This window comes from Bacillus rossius, chromosome 18 (assembly GCF_032445375.1).
Source record: "Bacillus rossius redtenbacheri isolate Brsri chromosome 18, Brsri_v3, whole genome shotgun sequence".
Taxonomy (NCBI): domain Eukaryota; kingdom Metazoa; phylum Arthropoda; class Insecta; order Phasmatodea; family Bacillidae; genus Bacillus; species Bacillus rossius.
The window spans coordinates 8,870,787-8,883,782 of record NC_086345.1 but is presented as its reverse complement, the minus strand read 5'-3'; the positions used below and the strand labels follow the sequence as shown (position 1 = coordinate 8,883,782).

The 12,996-nt window shown below is 51.6% G+C and overlaps 1 protein-coding gene across 7 annotated transcripts in view; it reads right to left on the bottom strand.

Annotated features, from left to right (window-relative positions):
- LOC134541332 (ninein-like protein) overlaps nucleotides 1–12,996 on the bottom strand; it is a 100,328-nt gene that overhangs the window by 78,389 nt on the left and 8,943 nt on the right. For 5 of the 7 annotated variants that reach the window (XM_063384748.1, XM_063384743.1, XM_063384749.1 and 2 more), the window contains exons 5-9: nucleotides 11,021–11,181; nucleotides 5,425–5,630; nucleotides 4,854–5,081; nucleotides 3,139–3,279; nucleotides 485–686 (exon numbers count right to left, since the gene is read on the bottom strand). In XM_063384748.1, coding sequence (XP_063240818.1) covers nucleotides 485–686; nucleotides 3,139–3,279; nucleotides 4,854–5,081; nucleotides 5,425–5,630; nucleotides 11,021–11,181 — 938 coding nt within the window. The remainder of the gene's footprint in view (nucleotides 1–484; nucleotides 687–3,138; nucleotides 3,280–4,853; nucleotides 5,082–5,424; nucleotides 5,631–11,020; nucleotides 11,182–12,996) is intronic. The other 2 variants (XM_063384747.1, XM_063384745.1) reach the window with 2 other exon arrangements.

Below are 12,996 nucleotides of genomic sequence, written 5' to 3'. Positions count from 1 at the left end.
ACTCAATCTACGCGATTATTTTCCGGTAATTTCTCGTCATGCGAGCTACCAGCAGTTGTTCGACGGGCAGATGTATGTGGACTGAATGAGTAACTTCTTTTGAAAGTGTTTGGAATCGTCTGTGCAACATTGTATTAAAATAAAATAAAAACATCAAAATTTGCAATCGGCGTTGAACTGTTTATTTTGTATATAACGAAACGTTATAAAACAAGGAAATTATATTTTCAAAATTCTTAATTCAAAATTTTACTTTGCAAAATAAAATGTAACAGATACATTTTTTAAAAAAAAATTGTCATTAGAAAGCGAAGACGTGTCTCTAAATATTTGTGTTCTTTGGCCTAGTTTAGCAATCGAAAACACTGAAGAAAGGAAAGCGCTAATAGCAGTAACTGTGAATTGCAAAGAGAGAGATAGAGAGTTCCCAAACCAAGGAAGAGACGCAACACAGGCAAACAACAGGAGCAGAGAGGAGAGAGACCAGCAGTAACAGCACGGAGAGGGAGAGGGATGGACGCACGGAGCGCGACGCGGCGAGCTCGGCGCGCAGGCGGGCGTCCTCCTCCTGCAGCAGCGAGAGCTGGCGCTCCAGCCGTGCGTTCTGCGCGGCCAGCTGCTCCCGCTCCGCGCCCATCTGCTCCGCCAGCTCCTTGGTGGCCTGTGCGTGTCGCTGCTCCAGCAACCTGCGCCACACGCCACTTCCCTCACCCCGCCGTCTCCCAGACCTCCCCCACGCAACAACCAAACCAAACTGCTTGCACCAAACAGTCCTTTTCTCTTTTCCATTATGGAATTCCACACCATCCTTTTCACCCACCCAACTACATACAACCACAGTGCGAGATTTAAATTATTATCACACCATGGTGAAGAATCTTATTTTCATTGCTAAGCATACACAACATTGTATGATCCACTTTTTGTTGATTTACATAAGTATCAGGTGAAGAATCTTATTTTCATTGCTAAGCATACACAACATTGTATGATCCACTTTTTGTTGATTTACATAAGTATCAGGTGAAGAATCTTATTTTCATTTCTAAGCATACACAACATTGTATGATCCACTTTTTGTTGATTTACATAAGTATCAAACACAACTCTAGCTGGTAAACAAACACAAAATGCCTAATTAAAATAGAAGTCTAAAAAACTGAGGGTGCCAATTACTACGCACAGGAAAAGGAAGTTTGTAAAAAAGTTACACTTTAATAACTTAAAAACTCATAAAATGGACATATTGTACATTGTTTAGGCTCTAAGCCATCTATTGAAAAAGATTAAGATAGTACATTATACCTTGGGTTAAAATTATTATATACAAGTGATGCACTAATATGAGTTTACATATCACTAATTCAATTACAAAAAAATTTAAACTAATTACCAACTGATGATGGTTTAGCTACCCTTTTTCATGGCAAATTCCCAGTAAGTAAATAAAACAAAGTAAGTCTCGCAAGTATAATAACATTTAAGTTGGAGCGAACTGTGACAATATGCCAGTCAAAGGACGCTTCAACCTGCGACAGAAACATTTTAATAGGAACAAATACAAAAATTTATTATAGTTCCCTTCTGATAGGGAAACTTGTAAGCAGGGTATGTGCGTAGTTGTTTAAAAAATATTTTTAAAAACAAATCAAAGAACAAGATTTTATTATGATATAGGCATATATAGAATAACGGGAATTCAACTCACAAATATACAACAAAAGTCTCAACAAATTGACACTGATCAGATCAGTAACAATAAACATAATATGTACGCGAAGTACGTATGTAGCACGACTCAGGTATAGTAGAGCACCCATTAGATACAAGGTCGTGAGAGAAAATTTAACAGCTGAATATAAGCTCATTAATATGACTGGATAAATTAATACATGATGTGAACACACATTTTCACACTTACAATTTGTGGATAACATGCTAAATATATTTCTATATAATAACATAACCAAACAGAAAAAAAAGTGTATCCAATCTAAATGATTCCAAGATGATATGTGCCCTATTAAGTGTGAATCAAATCAAGGAAACAAAAGTTGATAGTAATCATGAAAAATGAAATAGTTCGCAAGTTAAATATATTTATAGAAAAATACAGCCTTCAATAGTCGACATGTAGCAAACAGAACACCAATCATGGATATGAAAAATGAGGCTGAGAAAACTAGGCATTAAATGAGGCAAGGTTAAGCACACTTTAATTGTGGTGGCCAAAAGGGAATTTTCCAAAGAGAAATGCAAAGCTACAAATAAATCTACATTGCCATTAAAATTCAAATGCTATATCCATGTTTAAACAATGTATTCACACGCAAGGTAAGTCCCGCAGTACTGTCCTTTTACGGTAGCACTCATCCACAAATTAACAAAGGTCAAGACAAAGACAAGCGATGCACGAGCTTAAGGCGATTGGTGCACTGTAAAAAATGGTCACAGCTCAGGAAGCAATGAGTCTTCTGCTTTTCACGTTCCTCTGTTTCCCGTTACAATTTTTTCCCTTTGCAAGAGTTGTGTGATCCACACTAGAACTGTGGCCACTGACTGGAAGAGAGCAGGGGGCCGGTGCCCGGGAGGCGTGGCTAGCACCGGGGGCACAGCTGGGGGGCCGAGCCTGCGACCGGGGACGAGAGGCAAAGGGAGAGGGAGAGAGAGAGAAAGGAGGATTGAGGGAGAGGGAAAGAGAGGAAGGGTGATTAAAGGGTTAGAAGGAAAGAGAAATGAAGATGGAGAAAGTGAGAAAAGGGGGAGTGAAGGGAGGATAGAGGGTGAGAGAGAGAATTAGGACAGAGGGGGGAGGGAGGAAGGAGAATAGAGGGATTTAGGGAGAGAGGAAGTAAGGAAGCCAGATGGAGAGAGGGAGTGGGAAATGAAGAAGGAAAGAGGGGTAGAGGAAGAGAGAAAGGATAGAGGGGAAACAGTAAGATGGATACAGTGAGAAGTAGAGGGAAATGTGGACAAAGGGAGAGGTAGAAAGGAGAGGAAGAGGTAGAAAGCCAGATAGCGAGAGAGGGAGAGAGAAGTGAGAGACAAGGAAAGGACAGAGGGAGAGTGGTGGAGACAGTTTGTCCTGGCGTCGGCAGTGCGAGCTAATGCGGCCGTGCGAGGGAGGCACGCACTCACCTGACCTGCAGCCGGGCGGCCTCCTGCAGCCGTGCGTGGTGGTCGTCCACCTCCTGCGCCAGCAGCGCCGCGCGCTCGTTGGCCTCCACAATGTCCGCGCGCAGCTTGTCGCGCTCCGCCGTCACCTGCTCCACGCGCGACCTGCCACCATCGCGATACTTCCGACACCCACGCCCGACTCTCAATTCAGTTGCTATCAAAACATTCAATATTCCTGTGTAGTGTTTCTTAGCTTTCAATTTTTTTTAAAAAAAAATTTTTCATGGTCTTATTATTTCAATACTATTAATATGAGTAAAAAAAAAATATGCAATTTTTATAACCCAAAAATCACATGTTTCTCTGTAGGCCTTTAGTCATGATGTGAACTGCTTTAAATTTACTTTACTTTAAAAGAAACATTACTTAGAAAGGAAATAACATTTTTTTTACATAGTACCTAAATATAAGTTCAGGTTTTTTTTTAAAATAATAATAGCCTAAGCAAAGATTTATGAAATCAATTCTATATTTTAAATGAGAAAAAGAGGTGACTGAGGTGAATTTTGTTGCATTTTGTGTTGAGCTTCGCTTTTCGGTGTTATGTGATGTACTGAATTCCTTTTCGGTGTTTGGCGGTGCATTGACTTTTATTTTGCTGTCTTTTTCGTATTTATCGCTATTCACCATATAAACTTGCCTCTAATTATAGTCATGTACATGCTAAACGTTGCATTACTTTGTACCACTGCTATCAGCAATAAGCAGTTTTGCCACGTAAATTTGACAATTCTAATGGTGTTCTGAAAAGAAATAAGTAAATAAGTTCGGTAAAAATTGACGCAAATGTGCAAAATAATTGGAATGGACATGAAAACTTTCAGCTACAAAATAACACCACTTGGTGTCATAAAATAAAAAATAAAAGAATGTCTCTAGGGATAAGAGTTGAGGCAATCTGTGTGGTTCCACTTGAGGGAGGTTATGTGGGCCCCAGGTGGGAAACATGCAGTGGCGGATTTACCAGCAGGCTGAGTAGGCTTGAGCCTAGGGCGGCAGATTTTTGGGGCGCCAAATTTGGGGACCGAATTTGTTTTTTTTTTGTTTGTTTGTTTTTGCCATCTCATAGAAATCAAAAAGATTTCTGCATGACGGTTTTCCGTTTTTCTGATGTTTTACAGATAGACGTCTGCAAACAAATTTTGCCGATGACTTTCCCCTCTCCCTTGTCATTGTACGTTCCGTGAATCCGTGCAGCGAACTTCCATATTCTAGAGTAAAACAGCTATTCCCCCCCCCCCCCCCTCAAAAAAAATAGTAATCGGCCTCCGCGCCCTCTGCCCACATGATTGAGCTTACATTAGCATAAAAATATAACCAAAAAAAATTATTTTATGTGCAATTTCAACGAAATTGTTGGATTGTTAAAAATTAATCTATGACATGTAAAATTGTAGAGGCAAAGGCGGCAAAAACTTTACAGCCCATACCTTAAAAATTTGTAAATCTGCCACTGTTCGGACTTTGTGACTTATGTCCTTGTTGTGTGGAAGTGTTACTTGTGCCCCTTCTGCGTGTCGTGTATAAACAGTCGGGCAAGATGGCGCGCCGCGTGCAGTCGGGGTCGTTTGTTTTGTACTTGGGCTGTCGTTTCGTTGTCATGGTTGTATTGACTAGATCATGGTCCTCCGGAAGGAAACTCGCTGAGACAAAGAACGGCCAGTGGAAACACTGACCTGAGGCCGCGCGCCTCGGCCCGGCACAGACACAGCGCGGCCTGCAGCAGCGCCTCCCGGGGGCCGCCCGGCTGCCTCAGCTCCTCCTCCAGCGCGGCCCCCAGCTCCGGCACGCTCACCGCGCCGGACTGCGCCGCGCCGTGGTAGCCCAGGTCCCGCAGCAGGCGGCGCGCCCCGGGCACGCTCGCCGCCTCCCACAGCTCCTCCACCGCGCGCACGCTCATCGCGCTGCACAACACACACACGCACGGACACTCAGCGCTGCAACCACGCCGCATTACAAGCGACAAGCACTCTGGTCCTAGCAGGCATTCGGCCAGAGCACCAAGGGAGAATTTGAGGTGCAAGGAACATAAAAGGACAACAAAAAAAAAAAAACGCCGTCAAATATAGTCACATGTCGATATCCTAAACTTTGTTTTTTCTATGAAATCATTAAATATTAGAAATTTTCCATTTTTCTAAAAAAAAAAAAAAAAAAGTTTACAGTAAAATAATGAAATATTAACTTAAAAGTACTTCTCCATAAAAGCAACATTTCTGACTGTACGCTCGCGGTAACCGGGCCGACCTGAGATCCGCGCACTGCGAGTCCTTCTCCGCGGGGTCACCGAGCGTCCCCCCCGGCTCGGGGGCCCGGGACAGCTCTTGGGACCGCTGCAGCCCGCGGTGCGCCGGGGAGGGGGCTCCCCCGCCTCGCAGTAGCACCAGACACTCCTCCAGGCTGATGCGCCCTCTGCTGTCCACGTTCAGCTTCTCGAACAGCTCCCTCACGATCTGCGGGCCAGTCCACCGCGTCCCTGGGGCTCCCGCACTTCCACTGCATCACACACTGAACGTAGCGGTTTCATCCCACGCGTTCTGCAGCACCGACGAGCATATCTAAGAAAAATTAATCTACAGTACAATGGTATTTAAAAGTAGCTTCCCTGTAGAATAAAAATCAAACATTTACGAGGTGGATGGTAAGCATGTGAAAAAAATATTACACTGCTTCAACCTTACTTTTCCAAGTTTGAAAAAAAAAAAATTTCCCTGACCACGGATGTCAGTTACACGTCGATATCTATCAAAAACTCGTAACACATTGATTATGATGCTTCAAAAAAGTTATGTATAGCATAGCTCAAACTTTATAACTACAAATGCAAATCAAAATGCATTTCTGCTATGATTCTGCTATTTCGGTAACTTCATCAAGAAAAACCAATCATGAGAAAAAATTTCTGGACACCTCAGAAATACCCATATATTTCTGCTTCCCATAAATTTCTCTGACGACTTCTCCAGTTTTCTCTGTCGCTAGTCACACTGAATTATTTATGGAAATGTACTCGCGGAAAATAACTCCCAAGAAAACAGAAAACACTTTAATGAAATTAAAACCAACACAACAACAAAACACTAGGAAAATTAAAACTATGGGCAGCGAAGTAACGACCTGCCAGCAAAAGTTAACAGCCAGAATCACTCTAAAAAAAATCTGGAGGCAAGTGGCTCTATCTTGTGTGGTATTAGACTGCCTAAAAAAGACATTTCACTATACATATTCAGAATGATGCAATGTGATGGTAAACTAGATCAGTGCTGGAGTGAGAAAGAGAGAGGCAAAAAATGCTCAGAAGTGCAAGAGACAGAGCGAGATAAAATTGGTAGTTCCCTTCAGAGTGTGGTAACTCCTATACAGGCAGCCCGTGAGGCACTCACCTCCACAGGGAGCCCGTGAGGCACCCACCTCCACAGGGAGCCCGTGAGGCACCCACCTCCACAGGGAGCCCGTGAGGCACCCACCTCCACAGGGAGCCCGTGAGGCACCCACCCACACAGGGAGCCCGTGAGGCACCCACCTCCACAGGGAGCCCGTGAGGCACCCACCCACACAGGGAGCCCGTGAGGCACCCACCTCCACAGGGAGCCCGTGAGGCACCCACCTACACAGGGAGCCCGTGAGGCACCCACCTCCACAGGGAGCCCGTGAGGCACCCACCCACACAGGGAGCCCGTGAGGCACCCACCTCCACAGGGAGCCCGTGAGGCACCCACCTCCACAGGGAGCCCGTGAGGCACCCACACACACAGGGAGCCCGTGAGGCACCCACCCACACAGGGAGCCCGTGAGGCACCCACCCACACAGGGAGCCCGTGAGGCACCCACCCACACAGGAAGCCCGTGAGGCACCCACCCACACAGGTAGCCCATGAGGCACCCACCCACACAGGAAGCCCGTGAGGCACCCACCTCCACAGGGAGCCCGTGAGGCACCCACCTCCACAGGGAGCCCGTGAGGCACCCACCCACACAGGAAGCCCGTGAGGCACCCACCCACACAGGCTGCCCGTGAGGCACCCACCCACACAGGGAGCCCGTGAGGCACCCACCCACACAGGAAGCCCGTGAGGCACCAACCCACACAGGGAGTCCGTGAGGCACCCACCCACACAGGGAGCCCGTGAGGCACCAACCCACACAGGGAGCCCGTGAGGCACCAACCCACACAGGGAGCCCGTGAGGCACCCACCCACACAGGGAGTCCGTGAGGCACCCACCCACACAGAAGGCCCGTGAGGCACCCACCCACACAGGGAGCCCGTGAGGCACCCACCCACACAGGGAGCCCGTGAGGCACCCACCCACACAGGGAGCCCGTGAGGCACCCACCCACACAGGGAGCCCGTGAGGCACCCACCCACACAGGGAGCCCGTGAGGCACCCACCCACACAGGGAGCCCGTGAGGCACCCACCCACACAGGGAGCCCGTGAGGCACCCACCCACACAGGGAGCCCGTGAGGCACCAACCCACACAGGGAGTCCGTGAGGCACCCACCCACACAGGGAGCCCGTGAGGCACCCACCCACACTGGGTGCCCGTGAGGCACCCACCCACACAGGGAGCCCGTGAGGCACCCACCTCCACAGGGAGCCCGTGAGGCACCCACCCACACAGTGAGCCCGTCAGGCACCCACCTACACAGGGAGCCCGTGAGGCACCAACCCACACAGGGAGCCCGTGAGGCACCCACCCACACAGGAGCCCGTGAGGCACCCACCCACACAGGAAGCCCGTGAGGCACCCACCCACACAGGGAGCCCGTGAGGCACCCACCCACAGGGAGCCCGTGAGGCACCCACCCACAGGGAGCCCGTGAGGCACCCACCCACACAGGGAGCCCGTGAGGCACCCACCCACACAGGGAGCCCGTGAGGCACCCACCCACACAGGGAGCCCATGAGGCACCCACCCACAGGGAGCCCGTGAGGCACCCACCCACACAGGGAGCCCGTGAGGCACCCACCCACACAGGGAGCCCGTGAGGCACCCACCCACACAGGGAGCCCGTGAGGCACCCACCCACGCAGGAAGCCCGTGAGGCACCCACCCACGCAGGAAGCCCGTGAGGCACCCACCCATGCAGGGAGCCCGTGAGGCACCCACCCACGCAGGGAGCCTGTGAGGCACCCACCCACACAGGAAGCCCGTGAGGCACCCACCCACACAGGGAGCCCGTGAGGCACCCACCCACACAGGGAGCCCGTGAGGCACCCACCCACACAGGAAGCCCGTGAGGCACCCACCCACAGGGAGCCCGTGAGGCACCCACCCACGCAGGGAGCCCGTGAGGCACCCACCCACAGGGAGCCCGTGAGGCACCCACCCACACAGGGAGCCCGTGAGGCACCCACCCACACAGGGAGGCCGTGAGGCACCCACCCACGCAGGGAGCCCATGAGGCACCCACCCACACAGGGAGCCCGTGAGGTACCCACCCACACAAGATGCCCGTGAGGCACCCACCCACACAGGGAGCCCGTGAGGCACCCACCCACACAGGGAGCCCGTGAGGCACCCACCCACACAGGGAGCCCGTGAGGCACCCACCCACACAGGGAGCCCGTGAGGCACCCACCCACACAAGATGCCCGTGAGGCACCCACCCACACAGGGAGCCCGTGAGGCACCCACCCACATAGGGAGCCCGTGAGGCAATCACCCACACAGGGAGCCCGTGAGGCACCCACCCACAGGGAGCCCGTGAGGCACCCACCCACACAGGGAGCCCGTGAGGCACCCACCCACACAGGGAGCCCGTGAGGCACCCACCCACACAGGGAGCCCGTGAGGCACCCACCCACACAGGGAGCCCGTGAGGCACCCACCCACAAAGGGAGCCCGTGAGGCACCCACCCACACAGGGAGCCCGTGAGGCACCAACCCACACAGGGAGTCCGTGAGGCACCCACCCACACAGGGAGTCCGTGAGGCACCCACCCACACAGGGAGCCCGTGAGGCACCCACCCACACAGGGAGCCCGTGAGGCACCCACCCACACAGGGAGCCCGTGAGGCACCCACCTCCACAGGGAGCCCGTGAGGCACCCACCCACACAGTGAGCCCGTCAGGCACCCACCTACACAGGGAGCCCGTGAGGCACCAACCCACACAGGGAGCCCGTGAGGCACCCACCCACACAGGGAGCCCGAGAGGCACCCACCCACACAGGAAGCCCGTGAGGCACCCACCCACACAGGGAGCCCGTGAGGCACCCACCCACAGGGAGCCCGTGAGGCACCCACCCACACAGGGTGCCCGTGAGGCACCCACCCACACAGGGAGCCCGTGAGGCACCCACCCACACAGGGAGCCAGTGAGGCACCCACCCACAGGGAGCCCGTGATGCACCCACCCACACAGGGAGCCCGTGAGGCACCCACCCACACAGGGAGCCCGTGAGGCACCCACCCACAGGGAGCCCGTGAGGCACCCACCCACACAGGGAGCCCGTGAGGCACCCACCCACACAGGGAGCCCGTGAGGCACCCACCCACACAGGAAGCCCGTGAGGCACCCACCCACAGGGAGCCCGTGAGGCACCCACCCACACAGGGAGCCCGTGAGGCACCCACCCACACAGGGAGCCCGTGAGGCACCCACCCACGCAGGGAGCCCGTGAGGCACCCACCCACACAGGAAGCCCGTGAGGCACCCACCCACAGGGAGCCCGTGAGACACCCACCCACGCAGGGAGCCCGTGAGGCACCCACCCACGCAGGAAGCCCGTGAGGCACCCACCCACAGGGAGCCCGTGAGGCACCCACCCACACAGGGAGCCCGTGAGGCACCCACCCAAACAGGGAGCCCGTGAGGCACCCACCCAAACAGGGAGCCCGTGAGGCACCCACCCACACAGGGAGCCCGTGAGGCACCCACCCACACAGGGAGCCCGTGAGGCACCCACCCACACAGGAAGCCCGTGAGGCACCCACCCACGCAGGGAGCCCGTGAGGCACCCACCCACAGGGAGCCCGTGAGGCACCCACCCACACAGGGAGCCCGTGAGGCACCCACCTCCACAGGGAGCCCGTGAGGCACCCACCTCCACAGGGAGCCCGTGAGGCACCCACCCACACAGGGAGCCCGTGAGGCACCCACCTACACAGGGAGCCCGTGAGGCACCCACCCACACAGGGAGCCCGTGAGGCACCCACCCACACAAGAAGCCCGTGAGGCACCCACCCACACAGGGAGCCCGTGAGGCACCCACCCACACAAGAAGCCCGTGAGGCACCCACCCACACAGGGAGCCCGTGAGGCACTCACCCACACAGGGAGCCCGTGAGGCACCCACCCACACAGGGACCCCGTGAGGCACCCACCCACACAGGGTGCCCGTGAGGCACCCACCCACACAAGAAGCCCGTGAGGCACCCACCCACACAGGGAGCCCGTGAGGCACCCACCCACACAGGGAGCCCGTGAGGCACCCACCCACACAAGAAGCCCGTGAGGCACCCACCCACACAGGGAGCCCGTGAGGCACCCACCCACACAGGGAGCCCGTGAGGCACCCACCCACACAGGGAGCCCGTGAGGCACCCATCCACACAGGGAGCCCGTGAGGCACCCACCCACACAGGGAGCCCGTGAGGCACCCACCCACACAGGGAGCCCGTGAGGCACCCACCCACACAGGGACCCCGTGAGGCACCCACCCACACAGGGTGCCCGTGAGGCACCCACCCACACAAGAAGCCCGTGAGGCACCCACCCACACAGGGAGCCCGTGAGGCACCCACCCACACAGGGAGCCCGTGAGGCACTCACCCACACAGGGAGCCCACGAGGCACCCACCCACACAGGGAGTCCCAGCACACGTGGCTACCCACCTCTCCGGCCAGCGACTCCATGCCGACGGCCTGGCACACACGAGCCAGCTCCTTGTCGTCCAGGAAGCCATCGTGCCCCACGCCCAGCCTCGCGCAGGCGGCTCGCAGTCCCTCCGCCTCGCCGCCGTCGCCTGCGACTCCGCAGCTCCACGCCTGCCCTGCTGGGCGACACACGCTAGCTTACCGACCGGGAACCTTTCCCGGTGATTCAACCAAAAACAAACTCTGCAAAACCTGAATAATATGCCAATGAGTCGGACGGTCTCCAGGTAAAAGGTAACAAGTCAAATTTTTGGTGATTTTTAGTTCATTCCAGCAATAAACTCTTAAGTATACTTAGAATATGTAAAATGAATTTTTAATCATTGGCAACTATGTTCGTTAATACAGTAAGTCCTCTATTTATGTCGTACCGATTTACGTCGTTTCGGATTAACGTCGCTAATGTTTGAGTACTCATGTTTCAATTTAAGTTGTCGCCGATTCACAATAACGTCGTTTACAATGACCGTAAATCTTTATTTTAACCAAAACACCGTATATAATTCGTTTATAATTCTTTGTTTCCTTCGGTAGTTAATTTATGCTATGTAGCGTAAGCTACACGTTCACCGCCTTATCTTATCATACATCATGAGGGACGCTTCCTGCTCTCCGCGCGGTGATGGAATACTAACAGCCCGCCCGCTCTGCCACCCACGTATCTCGCACGTAGAAGTGTTATCTACTTCCCGCAACGACACAGCATTTTCTCCTACCCCTTTTCGTCCAACTCCTTGGCAATTCAGTAGAGGTGTAAAAGTAACTAAAAAAAGTGTACCCGTATGTATTCGTTACTATAACAATTAGTACTCGTTACTTTCGTATCGTTACTCGTTACTTCTGATACCGCATAACATGCTATGTTATGTAACAGCAACGAATCGAGTCGTATTTCGTACGCGTACAGTATGACGTCACGTAAATAATAATAAATTGAATATAAACAATTAAAGTATTTGATAATTAACAGCTTTTGTTAACCAAGAAACAATAAAATCTCATTAGAGCAGCTTTATTATAATATCTCTTTTAAGATAAGAACAAAAAACGTGAAAATACGCGATAATATAAAACAAAAACATACATATTTATAATTTGTAAAAAATAATTTCTTTCGTTGTTTCTGTTCCAATCTCAAACTTTGTCTATACACACAATACCTTTAATAAACAGTAAAAAACTTGGACGACGAATTTCCAAATTATACTCTTCTTAATAAACAAACATCGTTTTTTGTAACGAATAAGCGCGCACATGCGTAAAACATACGAAAAATGCGAGTAACGAAATGCATTTGTGTGTAAAGTTTCGTTACTCGTTACTAGATGCCGCACCCGTTACTCAGAAACGAATACATACGGTTTGCTACATCTCTACACTTCAGTCGCTATGATATCATTGAGTTGGCCGGAGTTTTAAACGTGCCGTTGTTAACTTTATCGTGATTAAATGTGTTTGTAGTAGGCCTACAGTATCAGCTCACTGCAATTTATGATTTTTTCTTCATAAGATGTCTTCCAAACGACTATATATCTGTTTTTATATTTCAATCAATAAAGGCAATAAAGCAGCTGGTTAAATAACCATTCTATAAAGCTGAGAAGTACTAGTTGGACTTGTTTCCCACGCTGTCGGTTGTAATTTGCTGATAAAATTGCCCGTTGTCACGTCTGTATGCCAGCGCTTCCGGCCGACCTTGGGCCGTGGTCGGCCGGTGGCATGAAACATGGCTCATTTTGCGTCGTTTCTATTTACGTCGCGGTTTTCAGGAACGTAACCCCGACGTAAACCGAGGACTTACTGTATGTTGGTAAATAAAAGAATAACGCAAGAAAAATTTAAGTATTTAAATTAAATTTTTATCTAAGAGTTTTTTTGATTCTCCTACAAAGAAAGTGAATTCTTTGACTTGTTACCTTTTACCCCGGAGACCG